General features: G+C 44.3%; 1 protein-coding gene across 6 annotated transcripts in view; it reads left to right on the forward strand.

Moving 5' to 3' along the window:
* osbpl8 (oxysterol binding protein-like 8) overlaps positions 1-14,555 on the forward strand; it is a 68,570-nt gene extending 54,015 nt beyond the window's left edge. For 4 of the 6 annotated variants that reach the window (XM_068586364.1, XM_068586366.1, XM_068586368.1 and 1 more), the window contains 19 exons: positions 452-532; positions 884-985; positions 1,155-1,358; positions 3,304-3,388; positions 4,056-4,221; positions 4,347-4,572; positions 5,021-5,205; positions 5,831-5,912; positions 6,241-6,339; positions 6,529-6,625; positions 6,727-6,825; positions 6,980-7,077; positions 8,189-8,278; positions 8,450-8,586; positions 8,806-8,991; positions 10,008-10,161; positions 12,092-12,194; positions 13,259-13,364; positions 13,444-14,555. In XM_068586364.1, the coding sequence (XP_068442465.1) occupies positions 452-532; positions 884-985; positions 1,155-1,358; positions 3,304-3,388; positions 4,056-4,221; positions 4,347-4,572; positions 5,021-5,205; positions 5,831-5,912; positions 6,241-6,339; positions 6,529-6,625; positions 6,727-6,825; positions 6,980-7,077; positions 8,189-8,278; positions 8,450-8,586; positions 8,806-8,991; positions 10,008-10,161; positions 12,092-12,194; positions 13,259-13,364; positions 13,444-13,573 (2,430 nt within the window). In that variant the 3' untranslated portion in view covers positions 13,574-14,555. The remainder of the gene's footprint in view (positions 1-451; positions 533-883; positions 986-1,154; positions 1,359-3,303; positions 3,389-4,055; positions 4,222-4,346; positions 4,573-5,020; positions 5,206-5,830; positions 5,913-6,240; positions 6,340-6,528; positions 6,626-6,726; positions 6,826-6,979; positions 7,078-8,188; positions 8,279-8,449; positions 8,587-8,805; positions 8,992-10,007; positions 10,162-12,091; positions 12,195-13,258; positions 13,365-13,443) is intronic. The other 2 variants (XM_068586365.1, XM_068586367.1) reach the window with 1 other exon arrangement.
* The last annotated feature ends 5,802 nt before the right edge of the window (positions 14,556-20,357 follow it).

Below are 20,357 nucleotides of genomic sequence, written 5' to 3' on the forward strand. Positions count from 1 at the left end.
TCATTTAGGTCCACTCAGTTTACGGTGTTATTTCTGGGTAATGGGCTTGTTAATAAGAGGGAAACAAGACTTTATTCAGAGCACTTAACACGGAGTGCAGCAGGGAAACACGGCGGTTTGGTAAGTAGGCCGGCAAAGATTTTGTAATAAAAAGAAAAGCTTTTGTTCCAATCAGCGGATAGGTTTGCTCTCTCAGTAGATGTACAAATGGCTTATTTAATAGTTTCAGATAATTGGGTTGAGAAATAATAGAGATATCGATGTCTTCAGAGACGAATCAGGTGTCATTTCTTGCAAATAAACCTCTCTCTCTCTCTCTCTCTCTCTCTCTCTCTCTCTCTCTCTCTCTCTCTGTCTCTCTCTCTCTCTCTCTCTCTGTCTCTCTCTCTCTCTCTCTCTCTCTCTCTCTCTCTCTCTCTCTCTCTCTCTCTCTCTCTCTGTCTCTCTCCAGTCTGAAACAAAGCTGTACAATGGCTCAGATAAAGATGTGTCTGCATCTGGAGGAAAGCTCACCAAGAAGGAGTCCCTCAAGGTGAGTAAGAGCTAAGAGTAGCTAAGAGATCAGCTTAGAGGGAGTTCTGTGTATCCCGACACTGAGAATGAGTCTTAAAATACCCGTATAAGAGTCAATATGCATCACATACTGATAGTAGATGGGTGTCCTTTTCATATAGTGCACCGATGTCACCACAATACAGAATAGGCTGGAGTTATCACATTTCCAGGAGGGTATAACATGCAAAGTTCACACTGCCGTCTGAAGGTGGTGTCATCACAGGCCCCGTTATTCGCTGCCAAATGTGATTCGGTGTGGAATATTAATATTCACAGTTGTGTGAGGTTGATGTTCTCAGCATTGTGCTCCTCTCTGTGCTCCGTGCAGGTGCAGAAGAAAAACTACAGGGAAGAAAAGAAGAGGGCGACCAAGGAGCTGCTCAGCACCATCACCGACCCCTCTGTCATCGTCATGGCCGACTGGCTCAAGGTGGGAGCGCCTGATGCACGGATTGTACAATGGACTATATTTATAATGTCATTATACCTTTTAAAGGCATTGATTTTTGGGCTAATCTGATTCCTCAAGTTCCCCATGTAGTAACACAGAGGGTGATTTTGGTGCGAGAAGGCTCCTGACTTATCGGTGTTTGATCCAGATCCGTGGCACTCTGAAGAGCTGGACCAAGCTGTGGTGCGTGCTGAAGCCGGGCGTCCTGCTCATCTATAAAACCCACAAAAACGGCCAGTGGGTGGGAACGGTGCTGCTCAACGCCTGCGAGCTCATAGAGAGGCCCTCCAAGAAGGACGGCTTCTGCTTCAAGCTCTTCCACCCTCTGGAGCAGTCCATCTGGGCCGTCAAGGTCAGTACCGACCGGTCTTAAGGTAAAGGTTTCGCAGGCGCAGTGACTCTTAGGAATTTGAGGAGCGTATTCCAGGCTGCGAAGATTGGGAGAGGAGAAGTTCTCTGGGATATATAAGGTTTTTTTTTCAAAGAATTGGTGCTCTGAAACAACCTTAAGAAGTTAGAAAAGGCAGTCAGTGGAGCAAAGACTCGACGTGTCAGCCATTGAACAGAGACAGAGGTACGAACGTGAATAGTGGAGAATAGAAAATGCAAAAAGGAAGCAAGTGGTGAGTGAAATTTGGCTTCCCCTGCACGGCAGCTGGACTTTTGGGATGTCAGAAGATCACGCAAAAATCGTGGGCCAGTGACCAGACCAATCAGTGTCCTGTAAGCAGCTGCTGGCAGAAATGGGCGGGATTTAAATGTGTGTGTGTGTGTTTGTGTGTGTGTGACGACATGGAGAGGCGGCTCCAGAAAAGGTTAGCGTAGCTGCTGCAATCGCATCCGTTCTTTCAAAACTGTAGAGGAGTTTCTTCATTGGAAAAAATAGCAAAAAATTGCACGGAAAGCTCTTCACTCCCGACTGGCTTCTGTAATGATTGACAGGTGGTTCAACCAATTACCTGCGAAGTATTTTTTCACAGCCTTCTCTTTTATGAACAGTTTCCAATGACGTTTGCAAACCAACCATCTGGCCGGTCCGGTTTCAGATGCTTAACATTGACAAGAATGTTCAAGGTTTTGTGTCGGTCATGCGAATGTACTCCTCACTTGAATGTCAGAAATCAAGTTGAACATTTGTGAGGTTGGCATTTAAAAGGAATGGTTTGACATTTTAGGAAATAATTGCTGAGAGCTTGATGTGAATTTTGAAACCATTTTCATGTCTCTATGGTAAAAATAAAGCTACAGCCTGGAGCCGCTTAGCTTAGCGCTGGTAACTAGAGGAAAATGGACAAAGCCAGGTGAGCTTTCTTGCCATTTCCAGTCTTTATGCTAAGCTAAGCTAACCAGCTGCTGGCTGGAGCTTCATAATTACCTTACAAACATGAGTGGCATCAATCTTCTTACCTAACGCTCAGTAAGTACGTGTATGGTACTGTCCCTTTAAATCTGACATGTTAATTATCTTTACAGGCAATGGAACAAAGCCTCTGACCTTATCGTCCCATTACTAATGAACGACAGATTGATCGCGACAAAGCGAGCGAAGCGGAATACTGAACAGGGTTTGTCACACAGGATGAATCCGAATGCAGCCTCTCCAGCGATGAACACAAACAATTCAATAGAACAAGATCTTCCATCACAAAGAAAACTCTTTGTCTGCTGCAGTAAAACAATAAATAGTTAAACAGATGTGGATGCCAGCTGTATAATTAAGAGCTCATATTTGCTTTAATTTGAGGACAGACACAGAAAATTATACATACTGCCAGCAATTTATATATTTGGCGGCGCTCGTTTTCCATTTGTTCCTGTGTTCTCAGCTCCGCTCAGTCGTGCTCTCCAACTCTGATTTGGTATTCATCGCTGACCTCGCCTTGGCATTGTTTCCCCTTGTGTCCGTGCGGAGCGAAGGCTTGAATCACAATTGGCAATCTGTGTATTTTAGATTACGGCGCTCCTGCTTTCCGCATCGCCCCCCTTCACTTTTTAAATATACACTTCATGCTTTCAGCTCCTGTCCCCCTCTCATCGCTCATTATTATAACGACACACCGGGGAGTCGACGTTTCCTCTGTTTGCACACACGAGTAATGAAGCTGAAAGAAATATGACGCAAACTCCGCAGGTGAAACAAGTACTTCTTAACTCAAACCGCCTCAAGTGAAACGGAGTCGGAGATCAAAAGGACTAATGGAGCTATCGTGACACTGACTCTCAACAACATCGAGCTGAACCGTAAACACTGAAGCTGATGTGTTCCCTCTCCCCCTCCCTTGCTTTGTTGTTGTCAGGGTCCTAAAGGAGAAGCAGTCGGCTCCATCACTCAGCCATTACCCAGCAGCCACCTCATCTTCCGCGCCGCCTCGGAGTCTGATGGTAAGAGACAGGCTGCCGATCACACTGCAGATATTTGTCTAAAGTCGCGTCAGCGGCAACATTGACATAGAAACATTGAAAGATAAACAAATGATTGACTTTTGGTATCAGCTGCGTAAAATCAATAGTAGTATTGGTTTTAAAACTATGTTTATGTGCAGTATTTGTGTGTGGAAATGACAGAAACCCTCCTGCTATATACTCCTATTTTTAACCCAGTTAATTATCTTAATACAGACATGTCTTGTCTGGTACAATTCAACAGTGCCTCTGTCCGTGGTCTTGAAACATCCGCTCTAGCCTCTCCCTGTCCGGATGTCCGTCCGTGGGGCTCAAATAGTCCTACAGTTTCCAAAACCACCTGCATCATAATATGTATCATATTAAAAGTTTCACCAAGCTGTATGCAACTTTACATGAGAAACTACAATCAGAAACCTAATGCAAGCAATCGTCATCCACTTCTTCTATTTCTGAATGAAAGTCAGGCCTTTCTGGTTTCATCACAGTGACAGTATCATTTGCCTTCTGTAATTATGTGAATATTAAAATGTCAGGGGGGACTGTGGGTACAATTTATTGCTTTTTGCTCCATAATAAAAGGAGGATACTGAACTGACAGAAAAGCCTGTGAATATATTTTGATGCCTCTGAATCCTTTTCCCAGGCCGATGCTGGATGGACGCCTTAGAGCTGGCCCTGAAGTGCTCCAGCCTCCTGAAGAGGACCATGATCCGCGAGGGCAAAGAAGACATGAGCACAGTAGCCACTGGCGGAGAACACTCCATTAACTTCTACAGCCTCCTCAGAGCCCACAACATCCACGGTTTCCAGTGAGTAGGAAGTAAAACCAAAGCTACACGATTCCCCTTCAACTGTTATAGGCTGCCCGCTCGCATTCGAACGTAGCCTAATTTGTCGTAAACGTCCTGCCACCCGATCCGCCCCCTTCCTCCAGGTTCAACGACAGCGACCATTTGAAAGACCCTGACCTCTACTCGGACAAGTCAGACAGGGAGGGGGAGCAGGACCACGAGGAGTCGGACCCGGAGGGCCTGGAGAAGAGCGAGGAGAGTGACAGCGACACGTCAGAGCGGCAGGACGACTCCTACATTGACCTGGACCCCAACGAACACCTGCGGGAAACCCCGTACCTGGAGCAGTCCCACGAGGAGCTTGGAGAGGTCAGGGACGGTTCCACACTTTTAATAAGACACGTGGATCGTGTGATTGCTGCATTTACAGCACATTCTCTCAGGATTTCCCCCAAGCATTTTCACGAATTTAAATTTTAGCTCAAAGTTATTTTGTTCTCAAGTTTTCTTGCATAATGAGGATAAATTAGCATGTTCCTCTGCCGGGGCTATTAGAAAATCTGTAACATGGACTGGCTTTGATCTGTGTGGGTTTGCCGTGCGTGGGAGGCCGACGTGAAGTTTGACAGCTCGATAATTAAACACTTACTGAAGCTGAGGCTAAATGTTTGCAGTTGGGAGCTAATTAAAACCTCATTGTGCAAACCTTTTGCACAAACAGTCACATATAACTCGCGGAGACCCCTGCAAGTATTTCAGGATGTCCGCAGAATAAAATACATCACCTCTGAACCCTCGTATGTGTCTCCTACCCCAGGCTGGCGAGGCTGCTCAGACTGAGACGGTATCAGAGGAGAATAAATCTCTGATCTGGACTCTGCTGAAGCAGGTGCGACCCGGCATGGATCTGTCCAAAGTGGTGCTGCCCACCTTCATCCTGGAGCCAAGGTCCTTTCTGGACAAACTGTCTGACTACTACTACCACGCAGACTTCCTGTCAGAGTAAGCCCTCCTCGCGCTCTGCTTTTAAAGTTTTAAAGGCAATTATATTGTTTTATCTGTGCAGAAATATGTCAAACCATTCCTTTAACCGGCTTCAGTACATCCTGAGCTAAGGTTCCTTCTGTTTTCCTCTTGCAGTATAACAAGGACTGATGTGTAGACAGACTATGCAACTCTTGTACTTTTAGCTAAATATATCATTAAATACATAAAAATCAGATGGTTCTTTTTGATGTAGTCCTTTTTCTTCCTCAGAAATTCAATATTTTAAAGTTTTCCCATATAAACCCGGTTATATTTAACATTAGAATACATATATTTAGTTAAACTACCAAGGATTCCTTCCTTTGTCTTTATAATGGACAATATCAATAGTTGAAGTTGAGTGACGGATTACTGTAAAATGTGATATATGGAGGCTTTATTGTGTCTTGTGTCCAAGCAAACCATATTCTGAGTGTCTTCAATCCCTGTGAAGAGGTTCAGTACAGACTACAGTGCACAGTGATAAGCAGAGACACACTGAGGGATGATGAAGGGGAATGTTGACATATCATGTATGACCAACTGCACACGTTTGTGGAGGAGCATCCGTGTAAGCTGGACTCTTTGTTTTCATTCTCAGGGCTGCAATCGAAGAGAACGCTTACGACCGGATAAAGGAGGTGGTGAAGTGGTACATCTCTGGGTTTTACAAAAAGCCAAAGGTCAGGGGAATAAACACACAAGCACTTCATGAGAATGAGCTGTTTACACAAAAGAATGGGAAACGTCTAAAAATAATAATTAATTCATTATTTAAACACTAAGTATTTTATTCAGATACTAAGTGTGTCAAAATAATGTTTTAATATATCAAAAAAATGTCTTGCGTACGTAATAATAATGAGAAACCTTGCTCTTTATTACGAGACATTTTGAAAGACTTTTTTTTCTTCATCACATTGGTGGAACTGTTCTTCCATGAAGTGCTTTCTACTGTTTATACAATTCATTGTCTTAAACTCACATGTCATGTTGGTTTTTAATCCCCAGGGGTTGAAGAAGCCTTACAACCCCATCATTGGAGAGACGTACCGCTGCATGTGGCTCCACCAGAAGACCAACAGCAAGACCTTCTACATCGGAGAGCAGGTAACAACCACCCTACTCCTGTAGAAGAGAGTACGAGCTGACTGATCCCCCTCCATCACATAACTCGGCCATAGACATAAATCTATGGCCGATGGGTTTTTGTTCTAGCGGATTTAAAATCACACAAGTTACCTTGTATGTGTATATGAGAAGCATTCAGTCCCTCAACGTCAGTGTGTCTTTCGTCAGGTCTCCCATCATCCTCCTGTGTCAGCCTTCTATGTCAGCAACAGGAAGGACGGATTCTGCCTCAGTGGCAGCATCCTCGCCAAGTCCAAGTTCTACGGTACACTCGCACAGCTAGAATGCCTGCAGGCACCCAAAATAAATACCTTCATTATTTTGTCTGTGCAACCGTCAACTGACCGCCGTTTCCTTGCATGGCAGGAAACTCCCTGTCGGCCATATTGGACGGGGAGGCTCGGCTGACTTTTCTCAACAGAGGAGAGGACTACGTGATGAACATGCCCTACGCTCACTGTAAAGGTCAGTGCACATTTAATGTTACTTTAATGTCGCTTTGCTCGTTTGGAAAGCTGTAGATCGACCTTCCAGCAGTTGTTCTGCTTCACTTTCTGAGTGCGTGTCAGAGTTCCCCAGTGACTGAAACTCCTGTCGGTGCTTTCTTTCCATCCTGTAGGCATCCTGTATGGCACCATGACCCTGGAGCTGGGCGGTCAGATCACCATCGCGTGCGAGAAAACGGGCTACAGTGCCCAGCTTGAGTTCAAACTAAAGGTATGGCTGTGTCTAAAAGACAGACACTTACTTCAGAGTAGAAGATCCTTTCAGTCCTTAGTGAATAGAGTTGGACATTTAGAGTTGTTACAGCTAATAAACGTCCTAAAGGGAGAATGTGGATGTTTTTGTGGGGTTTGTATGAGGTACTTTTCCAGAGTCAGGAGTTCGGAGTACCAGCACGAGTTCTCTAAACTCCATCTGCTGTGGCGTAACTATGACCATGGTACCTCATACGACCACACTGCCAAACACCCAAACTGTCTCTTTTGAGAGGGGACTCCTTTAAAGCCTTTCTAGCTACAGTACCTCTAGGAGTGTTTAAAACAAAACAAAAAAACAGTTTCTCACATGACTTTTCTGAATGTCTTACCCCACCTCGCCATCGCCAACTCCGCCATGCCACTCCTCCTCCTCCTCCTCCTCCTCCTCCTCCCCCCTCTGAAAAATGCCCCCCTCCTCCATACCGCCTTTTACACCACAAACTGCATTATGCCGTCACACACTAGCGACAGGTACATGTCAGAGGAAGCTGACAGGGAATCAATACATCTTCTTTTTCAAACGCAGATAATGATGGACTCTGTTGCACTGTGGTTACAGTGTAACCTCAGGTTCATTGAGTTAGAGGAGAGAATTGAGTCGTATTAAAGGCAGTGCCACGTTTTGATGTAATTTCATTAATAAGTTTTATTGGAAGTTAGGTTAATTTCTTTTGTCGTTAAATTGTTAGGCATATATTGCAAAAAGCTGCAGTTGAAGCCTGCTCTCCACGATTTGTTTTGTTCTGCTTCATGAGCCACATTTCTTTTGTATTTGAATGGGAAAGCATCCTGTTTTAAATTACGACAGACACACAAACGGAGATCGAATGACACCCAGTAACTTTTGTCTCCACAGTAACTGCAGCAAGTAAACTCTGTGTGCATGTATCTCCCCCTCTTTAAACCCTCGTGTCCCTCACCTCCACCTTGTTTTGTATTTTCTCTTGCTGTCCTTCCTCTCTCCTTGTCCTGCTCCTTTCTTTCCTGTCCATTTGTCTGACCTATCCTTTCCTCTCCCGTCTCGCCCTCCCCTCCCTGCTGCTCCTTCTCTCCTCTCTCTCCTCTAGCCGTTCTTGGGCAGCAGTGACAGCGTCAACCAGGTCTCTGGAAAGATCAAGCTGGGGAAGGAGGTGTTGGCGACGCTTGAAGGACACTGGGTGAGACACAGTTTCCACACCTACTTTTCTGACGGCTGATGTCCATGCAACATGCAACACGAGGGCTCGAGCTTTCTCCTGAGCTACACGCCGGCCCCTTTTGGTGATCTGCTGTAGTTCTTGCGCTGTCTTAAGGCGAGTAAGGAGAGCCTTTTGACTTCCCCTTCACAGGACAGCGAGATCTTCATCAACGACAAGAAGACGGGGACGGTGGACACTTTCTGGAACCCGACGACGGAGCTGAGGCAGAGTCGCCTGACGCGCTACACCGTCCCACCAGAGGAGCAGGGAGACTCTGAATCTGAAAGGTGGGCAGCAGATCCTCAAACATGAGCTGTTTGTTTTGTATCGTTGGCTTTCAGTTTAGTTTCTCTGGACAAATTCCCATCGCACCCCTTTGTCATCTTGATATATTTGTAGGGTTGTCTTTAAACCGCTGCGTGTGCAGTTTTTCTTGTTGTTATTACTCCCCTACTGCTCTGTGAGAGCAGCTTAACCTCATGCCTCTGCTCGCTCTCTGTCTGCAGGCTGTGGCAGCACGTGACGCGGGCCATCAACAACAAGGACCAGACCGAGGCCACCAATGAGAAGTTCATCCTGGAGGAGGTTCAGCGGAAGTCGGCCCGAGAGCGGAAAGCCAAGTGCGAGGAGTGGATCCCCGCCCTGTTCGAGCAGGACCCCGTCACCGGAGAGTGGCATTACAGATACGCAGAGTGAGTGACTCCCTCTGCGGCCTGTGAGGTCAGAGGTCAGACATCAGGTTAGAGGTATAGTGACGGGACTTTACCGCTGCACTACAGCATACTATTTGATCTTAACCCTGTCAGCAACAAAGGTACAACCTCACTAATACTACATTTTAAGTAAAGTCAAGTTTTGAAAAAAAAAACTGCCAGTAATGTAATGCAATAATGGATTTAGTTGTTTTTCTTACCGCTAATTATCACCGTTACTTAAATAATTATGTCATACAATTGGATCCAATTGGAGTGTGACACTAACATGGGAACTATTATAATAATTAACCCCTTATTATCAGTCTACCTAACCATAGTTCAGGCTTCACTTACAAGTAATTAAATCAATAAACATTCATAATGACATAAAACTGTTATTAACTTAAAACAGTGGGTACTGATGAAGTTTTCCTGGACATCCAAATGTTTTAACTTCTGTATAATAATACATTGGATAACAGACATACAACTCACTGAACATAGTATACATCCTGCAGTTTATTATTAAATTAAAATTATTATTATTGTTATTTATTTATTTTTGTCAAACATTTTAAAGAAAACAACATTGTGCAGAAGAAAAAAACATGAATGTTAATGATAAAAGGAGCAAATACCTTGATAATAATTACATAAATACACCACAAGACCTGCAAATCAAGTCTTTCTTTCAGATCCTAGGAAATATACTGTGTTCTCATCTCAAGGGTTTAGTTCCCCCCGTCTTCCTTATGGAGTTATGTGTGGGCGCCATCTAGTGGTGATACCATACAACTGCAGAGGTGACGTCCAAGCGGCTGTCAGACTGCTCTTGATGATGGAGATCAATATATTCTGCAATCGGCGTCTGATCCATGTTTCTGTTTGTCTACTTCTTACCTCCATCCCATTCCACACCGTCTCACTCTCTTCTCCTCCTCTGTGTCTCCTCATCTCGCCTCCTCTGTGTCTCCTCATCTCGCCTCCTCTGTGTCCCTCGGCCCCCACCCCAGCACGAGGCCATGGGATCCGCTCAACGACTTGATCCAGTTCGAGAAAGACGGCTGTATCCAGACCAAGGTCCGACACCGCACCCCTATGGTACGTTCTGGCAGTCTTATTAGTCTGAGTAACCAGGGGCCGCGGAGGGACAATTGCAAGTGCCAGGTAGGTCGTCCCGATCGAAAACCCGACATTTAAAAAATAAAATAAAAATAAAAAGCAGCTCGCCACCTCCCACGCAGCACCTGGTGCACCGTCTCCATTGTCGCTTCTTCTCTTTTGTGTCGCCATCGCTGTGCCGCCATCGCCGTTGTCGCCTCTGCTTCTTTCTTTCTGTCCCTGTCTTTTCTTTTCCTCTCACCAGCTGTTCTCTCTGTATGAGAGGGAAGGTTGTGTCAAAGTGCATGCTGAAGTAAGTGGAGGAGCAGGGTTCACCTTCCTTCTCTCGCCTCGTCAGGAGGTAAAAGATAATTCAGGCGTATAAGAAATTAATGCGGCAGGGACTATCCTGTAAAGAGCTTGTAAGGATGCTCAGTTTAAAGTCACTGAGCACACCGTGTAACATATATATTAAAACCCTCTTTATTGATTTAATTCCACTCAATAAAATGTCTTCTAGTCTGAGAATGAGTGAACAGCATCTCCAATGTGAAATGTAGTGAAATGATAATAAGCCCATGTGAGGGTTTGAATGTAATAACATGTAGAGAGCGTCAGAAATTGTTTGTCCCCCCACTCTGAAGCATTTTCCTCCCATACAAAGTCTAAACGAGAGAACACCCATTACATCGACAGACCAACCACTGCCATTGACGCCCGGCCGCTGCAGGGCGTTCGCCCCTCATCCTCCACCCGTCCTCGTCTTCATTCTGTCTGTTTTCCACGTTGTGTTCGCTCACCGAGTGTCGACTTCCACTGAGCTGCTCCTCGTTCATGTCGTGTTGAGAAAGATGAAGGCGTGTGGATCAGTCTGTGTGGATCAGTTTGTTCGGTGTAACCGCCTGCCAAGGGCTTTGGTTCACTTCCTCTTTGGTTTAGCTTTTTGCTCTAAAGAAGCCAGAAGAGGTGAGACAAACCACCTTCAAGTGATCCATTTTCTAAGTCTAATCCAACTAGTTTTCTCTCCTGTGTTCACTGAGTCTTCCTCTGGAGAAACGATTTAAAGATTTGTGTTGTTGTTGTACTCATCTTGGCATATGATTGTAATTCATGTAACTTCATGACACACATTGTATGCCGCTTGTGTTGAGACTGCATGGATACATTTAAAATAACCTAGAAATAAATGTGAACGCTTTTACTGCAAATTATTATTGAATAGTGTTGCGCTTCAGCCTCTTGTGGCCGAAATCTGTATTACAACAACACACTTTTATCTTGAAATATTTTTTTCACCATCAGCTTTACAAAATGGATCACCAGAATAGGTTTTCCCGCTCTCTGCTTCAGGGCTTCAGGGAATGATTGGAAAAAATATTTCAAGCTACATCAAAAAGAATAAAACAAAAAACTTCCCACCTTTTTTTCCCCATAAATTCTTGCCTCAATTTTGACCTTCTGGTTGTTGTTAACCTTTAATCCACCTTCAAACCTGTTTTGCTTTATAAAAACTTCAGTCCTGAACACGCAGCATCCAGAATGAGAGCTGTAATCTGAGTTTAATCCTGTTGAACTGAATTATTTGAATGTACCAGCACTTGGCAGGATTGGTTCATTTTGGACGTTTGTTGAGTGTTTTAAATGAATGTGACTGACTTATGTACCTGCATGCCTTGCATTGACACGCCCACACCAAGTAGCATGTTAAGGAGTGTGTGTGTGTGGGTGTGTGTGGGGGGGAGGGAGGGCTCTTGCATCATAACACTATTTTGTTTTATTGATAGGAAAACAATTGTGTTTTATTGTATTCTTGAGTCTTTGTGCTTGTGCAGACGCTAAGATGTGTTTGCATGTGCTCTCATTTAGCTGTAGCCTGTTGTGTGTCTGTCTGTGTGTATGTGTGTGTGGCCTGTTTGTTTGACCTGTTTCTCCTTGTGTGTGTGTGTGCGTGTGTGCGTGCGTGTTTGTGTGTGTGTGTGCGTGTGTGCGCGTGTAGGTGACGGTGCCAAAGAGAAAACACAAGAGCGACAAGCCCAAGAGCCCAGAGAGCGGCTGCTCTTCACCCGAACCCGACCGCCAAGACTCGTCCGGCAGCGAACGTGAGTCACGCTCATCCACACACAAACACACACACACACACACACACACACACACACACACAGAGAAGCTAAAGTGAATCTAACATTGTTATGATAAAATAATTCACATTTGGTCCCGCTGACACACGGCATATAATCTAAATAAAGACACAACAGCCGTAGAAGCGGGTAGAACAATGTCTCGGTATGTTTAGTTAAATATGCAAGATTCTGAACACGTAAAATTGCTGTTGAAATACTGGTCATGTGTTACCTGGACAGCCATAAAGCCTTCACTTTCTAACCAATCTGCAGAAGGCCATATGACTGCTAGTAGTAGGCTGAGACTGAGTAAGTAAACAGCACACTCTGGTGGTGTTAGTGGTTTCTTGTGGAGGTGATGGTGTAGGAACTTATATTTCTTTTAGTCCAAGTGTCAATACTAAAAAACACTCGGTCAATATAGAACGTAATGACAAAGGTCCTGATTGTATATTTGTCCTTGCTGTTGACAGTAATATGAGTTGTGAGCTTATTTATTTCTTGTATGTAGTTTGCAGGCTGTCTGGAGACATTATGCATAAATAATCTACAAGACAGACACCGTGACAGTGGATTGTGGATTTGTGGGATTTTCCCGCTGTGTAAACATAAGTGACTGTCGTCACGCTGAACTTCCTCCGGTGCGAGTCACAAGCACAAGCTGGAGCTCACAGACTCTCAATGCAGCAGAACCTTAAATCTATTATTTATTAAACCGTTTTACATCTCTCATCCATTCCATCAATGTTCTGCTGCTTATGTGGGTCCAGTCCACTTTATTGATTATATTAAGAATGATTGTTCGATACAGCAGGGAAAGCCAATAATGTGTTATAAATATCTGTTAATTTGTGTACTTAATTAATAGTTGTGGGCTTTATTTTCCCTCCTGGTTTTCCAGGATTCTTTAACCTAAACGGACCCTTTTTTTTATTATTAAGTTGCATTGTAAGTGGCGTCCAGAGGGTCTTTTAAAAAGCCTTTGAACTGTATTCGGTGCATCAATTAAAGGCAGACGCCATGTTGAACACACTTTGTTTCAGGACACAAAAGCAAGCATAACAGTCGGCTGAGGAAAAAAGGAGCCGACCTCAGTGAACTTCAAAGTGCCATTGAATCCATAAAGAAGACGCAGGAGGACATCAACAGGTGAGAGGGCATCCGCCACACTGTCCCGTGAGCGTGACGCCACGCGTCGAGACGTAACCCCGCCCCCGTGTGTTTGCAGGAACATCGGCGTGCTGCGGAGTCGTGCGGCCGGCCAGGTGGAGGGCAGCTCTTTCCTCCAGCAGCGCGACTACGTCATCATCGTTTCCCTCATCCTCCTCCAGGTCCTGATCAACTACGTCTTCAAGTAGCAGCCATACCCCCGAGGAGAGAGAGTGATGCCCTCACACACACACACACACACGCACGCACACACGCTCAATAAACACCCAATGAACATTAGGCGTCACAACTTAAGAGACGGGAACTTTGAACCTCTCACAATAAGTGACTCCGACTCTCTTCTTCTCTGTTTATTCAATCCATCTCTACACACACGTCCAGGAAAGTGGAGGCTCCCAAACAAAAAGAGACTTTTAAGACAAAGCGTGTTTATTTTAAACGGTCCATTCCAAAAACTCTCGGGAGATCCACAGATTTCAAAAGCGAAGAGGAGCGGCGATGAGGAGAAGTAGATTTTGCCGCTCCGGAGCTCATTCATTTGCCTTGATGTGAGAGGCGAAGACAGCAGCCATTTTTATTTTATTTTAGCTGTTTGTTTTTGTTTTTTTTCCGATGGAGTGAAACTACTTTGTGATTCACATTTCACCTCAAACAGGGAACCTTTTTAACTTGGAGACCAGTACCATAGCTCGTATGGTAACACCAATTTAAAAAAAGTACACCTTTTAATTTGAATGTTTTTTTATTACCGTTCTGTTCCTTTGCTTGGTGTGTGCTTTGGGGACAGAGGTCTGCTTGGACCAACAAGCGGCGATAAGGGAGAGAAAAACACAGCGGTCCAATCTATGTGACTTTTTATTTTTTTATTATCAGACACTTTGATATGAGCCGGGGTTTCCTCGTTGTGGGAAGACTAATGACACAAGTGACATTGTCAAAAGGTACAGAAGCTATCAGTGTATTAAATCTTCATCTTTTGCGTACTAAATTAATGTTGAAAGCAAGAAGTCGGCATCCTCGTAGACGGTAGGTAGCATGTACAGCCCGAGCAGCGCTTAGGACGTCAGCCCTTTGTGCAGTGTTTTTGTCTTTAGGCACAAATGCACTGGAAGTGTCACAGTTGTGTTATTTATGGAGTTTTCAATCAGTCAAACCTTCATGAAAAATAGGCTGTTTGCAACATCAACACATTGTTGTTGTTTTTGTGATTTTCCATGAGTTTCAGTGAACACTGCCCTCGTTTCAGGTAAAGGGAGTCGATGCGTTTTAATCAAAGTCAGGTCTGAACTCGGCCTTCTGAGGTCGTACGACGAGTTAAAGGAATAGAACAAGAAATGCACCTGTGCGCTTTCTTGCTGAGAAGATGGACACTGCTCATGTGTATGATTAATACAACCAGGAGCTGGTTAGCTTAGCTTAGCATAAAGACTGTAAACAGAAAACAGCTTGGCACTGTCCGAAGATAACGAAACATTTTACATATTGTCGGTGTTATCTGCACAAACAATTAAGTATAAAGACAACACAGATTGGTTTTACGCGGCGTTACGTACAATTGAACCAAAACTTTGGATTTTGCACAGATTGAATGTATATTTATGATACAACATGTTCATTTGGAGAGCTTTGAGGAAGTACTAGTGGTCTGATAGTGTGACCTGGGATGACTGATTAGAGTCTTTATGCTAAGCTAAGCAGCTGCTTCACCTTTACAGTACAGACAGAGCAGTGTCAATCTTCTTATCTCACTTGTGGCACGAACGTGAGTATTTGTATTTCCCAAACTAAATACTTCAATATTCCTTCAAAATGAGTTCATATTTCAGGGTTAAGTTGTGCTACAAGAGAGACAAAACTACAAAAGATGTGAAGACGAGCTGATGTACAGCTCGGTCTCCCGACGTGAGGACGGACCCCTGACCAAGCCATAGGCGGGAACATGGGGAAGGTTCCCCTCGCCATGGCGCCGAGAAACCCAGAGCATCGATCACCGCTTTCAGTGCGTTTGCGCCTCAGATGTTAAGCAGGAGAACTAGTATAGACACTTTAGTTAGCTACTAGTGGAGGAGATAGACTTTACCTAACTACTACTATCACCACAGTAAACCATTCCAAATGTACGCAAGTACCAGCCAAACTCGGTGTGTAGAATAGGAGTCGACCCCGTTCACTGTGTAAATACCCAACGGGACGGCTCGGTCCTCACGAGTAGCGCGCGGCGGTTTAACAGCGACGGCTCGCAGTAAGACGCTACCGTGCACGAGCCAGTCTTTTCAACCTCGTGTGTCTTTTCGTCCACTGCTCTGTAGATACACATGGACACTGGCGAACGGAAATGAATGAATTAGTCGGGTACGCGATTAGATTCCCATCTCAAGTCTATCCAGAAGGCCTCAAGACGTTGCTGTCAACCAATGAAGACGTTTTTGGAAAAAAGTGTTGCGAGTGTACAGTGTGGCTCTAATCTGTTGCCTTCCTCTTTACACGCAGTATGTTGCCGTTTTGAAGACTCGGTGATGATGGACATGACTGTAAATTGTACAGGCTTGCTATGACGAGACGGTGTTTTGCAGGCAGGAGACACACTTTGGTTCGAGCAGTTGTTTTTCAGCAACAACCCTGATGAAGGCAGCAAATTAGAAGCCACGCCCTTTTAACCACACGGCCTGTCGGGACTTTCCACCAAAGATACAAAGTCAGTGACCCGCTAATTGAGGCGATTATTTAAAAAAAAGCCCCCAAAACTCTTGGTCGGCCGTATCTGAACATTGATTTTGTATGTCTCTTCGCCTGTCGTGATGTTAGCCTTGTCCACGTTTACATATCCGATTGCCTCCGCCGTCAGCAGACTGTTGAGCGATGAGAACTTTGTGATGCTGACACAGGTGTAAAGAAAGAATGGTAGCAACGCTGGGAGCCGACTGTACCCCCGTAAGTTACCCGGCTGGCCCGTGTGTATCTGAACGTGTATTTTTGTGTATCCTCATTGCCTCGATCGCTCATCTTAAATGGAGAATCCAGATATTAGAATGTGGAGAAATACGTATATACCAGTGCCTTCTAGAGTCGGACTGAGGAGGGGAGAGACGGGGGGTCTGTTGGAGGTGGTAGGAGGTCAGCAGGGGGGGGGGAGGACACAAAGAGTCCAAGTCTCAAGGTCAACTAATGATAATGGCAATAATCTGGAATATTAGCATATGTGGGCAGGGGACTCTGACTTGGATTGGGACGTGGCGGCCGCTGGAGTCACTGTCGTGTGGTTGACCAGACGTGCCATACGAAGCCTTAGAAATGAGTCTGACTCCGCCCCCTGGAGCCCCGCCCCCCCGGAGCCCCGCCCCCTCCCCCGAAGGTTCGCCATAGTAGATCGCCCGTGGGTTTTCCAGACGCTGATTCCTGCCACGGGAGAGAGGGAGGGAGGGGGGAGACCACGCCCTCGCTCGCTCTCTCACAAACCAAAATTCAGAGGGAAATAAACATCTCTGTTGTTGTTGTTGTTGTTGTTGTTGCTGTCTATGTAAAATAATACCTTTTATTTATTCCTCTTTTGTATGTGGGTCTATGTTCATTTGTTTCTGCTTGTAGCATTAGGGCAATGCTGATTTTATAATTGCACACAGTTGGTTTTATCCCACCACTCGTTACACACAAGCGACTGTCCACAACGTGTGCACACTGTCAATGTCCACACACACACACACACACACACACACACACCTACACACCTACCCCTTTGCCGATCTGAGTATGTGAATATATTTACTGTATCTTCATGGCAACTATAACTTCCTGTAAGTTTATGGTCACATGTAACATAACACAAAATAAATTCAAATGATATCCCGGAGTCGTCGGTCTCTTCGGTGCAAAGACGCACATCACCGTCTACAGCAACTGTGTTGTTGCATTTATTATGTATTCATTGACATTGTTGAGAGGGTGATGCTATCATTACTGTTGGGATCATCTGTCCGTTACACATAAGCATTGCAACATAGACATGAACAAGGCATCATTATGTAAATGACTAAAACCATATCTGTGAGGTAAAAACAAATGTCCATATATGGAAATAACTCTAATTCAGGCCAAGAGAATACAACATACATAACATCAGAAAAACAAAAGGTGAAGAATAAATGAATAGAAATAAGATCATAAAGTAAAAATACTTTGCAACTGCCTTGATTTGTGGAATCAAAATAATTGTGTGTGTGTGTGTGTTCTTGTATATCTATCTGTGTGAGGACCAGCTTTTGTTTTAGACCTTCAAAGTGGGGACATTTTTCAAAGGCCTGTTTGAGGGTCCAGACCTCGGTGAGGGTTGGGGTTCGGCATCCGGTTGGGATGGTTAAGGTTAGGCTCATGCAATATATAAATGAGCTCACAAAGATAAATATGTGTGTGAGAGGGAGAGAGAAATGTTTCAAATACAATTAGTTTTGGATTTTATAGATTTAACTGAGATTAATTTAAATATGTTTGGATTTGTTTACTTGGTTTCCAGCGTATCATTGTATGAACAATGTCCTATTATTCCAGTTGAAAGGGAACTGAGTGGCACAGATGGTGGTGAAATAATTGATGACACTGGAAAAGCCTCGAAGCAGCCAGTTGATGCCATTTTGAATTTCAAAAATGAAATACAAGATTTCATACTTTTAGTAGTTGTTTCCTCTTTTATTCAGAGGTCTTTCTACTCAAGTGTTCAGATTATCTAAAGGTTTTACTTGTGACACACAGACGATGTATACTGTGTTAAGGCGGGCTCACTGTCTGAGGTTATGCTGGAATAAGATAAGAGATACATTAGGATAATCCTTTATTAGTCCCTCAGTAAGGGAAATTACAGGATTACAGCAGCATTGCTCACAAGTAAATAAAGATACAAAAATTAAGTAACATAGATAAACAGTAGAAAAGTAATAAAACACAATTAAACAGTAAGAAGAATATTAAATATATACAGATGGAATAAAAAATAATAATAAAAATGTGGAAAGAAATATTGCTCCAGGTGATGAATTAAAGTGTTCGACAGTTATAATAGTTATCACGTATAATGTAATCATTTAAATGAGTATCTTTTGTGTATGTTTGTATTTGAGGTACAAACATAAATGCAGATGTGTATAGTTTCCTCTAATAAGATATTCACGTTCACATTTTCTAGTGATAAAACCAGTGTCATCATTTTCAGGATTGTGTGAAACAGCTCTTGCACCAGTAGGGGGCGCTGTCGTCTGCTTCCAGGTGGTTTGAGCTGGTCGGACCTGTCCGTGTGATTTCTTGCTCCAGGACCATCTCCATCCAGCTGTGAGCCCTGACGTAGTTCACCTTCGTTTCTAACGATCCGACACCTTTTTAAGGTCGGGAGGTCACGGAGGGTTTGAGGCTGTTTCATATTCATGGATCAGCCAGTCGCAGGGCCGTTAAAGTGCCCTTGAGCAGAGCAGCATTGTTCCACTGTTGCAGTAACAACAGGCAGGCGACTTGGTAGCAGCAGCATTAAGGTAAGAAAGGCATTTAGGGGCTTGCTCTTCTGATACAGCTCATGTGTCCATTAGAGGCCAATACAAAGGACAAGAAAGAATATTGAAATATAGAAAAACACAAGAGATAACAAGAAAAGTGGGGACATGAAACAGACTTAGAAGTCAGTATTTTCTTTATAAAAGATGTACTTTTCAAGTCTTGTCAGAAGCGGCTGTCACAGTTATAATAAGCATTACGATGTCCAGTGTATCCAGTTCACTATCGGTTCCTTTAAAAAAAAAAGGATTTGAGAACATGAAACCATGAGAGAAAATCTTTACATAGATTTATTTCCCTGAGAAGATATTTACTCTTTTGAAAACCAATAACACCACTGCTGTTCAAAGTGATGTCTCCGTGAGCTTGAGCCGCCCACGAGGATCCAGGCGGCGATGGATCCGCTGCCAGGGCGTCCCCAGTGTCTTCCTGAGCCAAGGACGTTACCGAAGGGGCAGAGAGCAGAACAGTCCTTCCTGTCCATCTCAGATAACAAAACATGTGATATCAACCCCCACTCTGTCCCTCCTTTGCGTCAACAACGGTAGGGAGGAAGGAAAGGAAGTAAAGAGGCCGAAAGGTAGGAAGGAGGAAAGGAAGTAAAGAGGCTAAAAGGTAGGAGGGAGGAAAGGAAGTAAAGAGGCTAAAAGGTAGGAGGGAGGAAAGGAAGTAAAGAGGCTAAAAGGTAGGAGGGAGGAAAGGAAGTAAAGAGAGGCTCAAAGGTAGGAGGGAGGAAGGGAAGTAAAGAGGCTAAAAGGTAGGAGGGAGGAAGGGAAGTAAAGAGGCTAAAAGGTAGGAGGGAGGAAAGGAAGTAAAGAGGCTAAAAGGTAGGAGGGAGGAAAGGAAGTAAAGAGGCTAAAAGGTAGGAGGGAGGAAAGGAAGTAAAGAGGCTAAAAGGTAGGAGGGAGGAAAGGAAGTAAAGAGAGGCTCAAAGGAAGGCAGGAGGGAAAGAAAGTAAAGAGGCTGAAAGGTAGGAGGGAGGAAAAGAAAGTAAAGAGGCTGAAAGGTAGGAGGGAGGAAAAGAAAGTAAAGAGGCTGAAAGGTAGGAGGGAGGAAAGGAAGTAAAGAGGCTAAAAGGTAGGAGGGAGGAAAGGAAGTAAAGCGGCTAAAATGTAGGAGGGAGGAAAGGAAGTAAAGAGAGGCTCAAAGGAAGGCAGGAGGGAAAGGAAGTAAAGAGGCTAAAAGGTAGGAGGGAGGAAAGGAAGTAAAGAGGCTAAAAGGTAGGAGGGAGGAAAGGAAGTAAAGAGGCTAAAAGGTAGGAGGGAGGGAAGGAAGTAAAGAGGCTCAAAGGTAGAACGGAGGATGAAAAGTGAAGGAAGCAAGGTGGGAAGGAGCACAGGAGACCAACTTTGGTTAGAAGGATGAAAGTTTCACAGCCGCGTTGTTGGATGAGGATGTAGGTCCACATTCACTCTGGTCCACTTTCATCCGAGCCGGGTT

The sequence above is a fragment of the Clinocottus analis genome, unplaced genomic scaffold (assembly GCF_023055335.1).
Source record: "Clinocottus analis isolate CAN_PGR_092001 unplaced genomic scaffold, fCliAna1.0.p SCAF_20, whole genome shotgun sequence".
Taxonomy (NCBI): Eukaryota; Metazoa; Chordata; class Actinopteri; order Perciformes; family Cottidae; genus Clinocottus; species Clinocottus analis.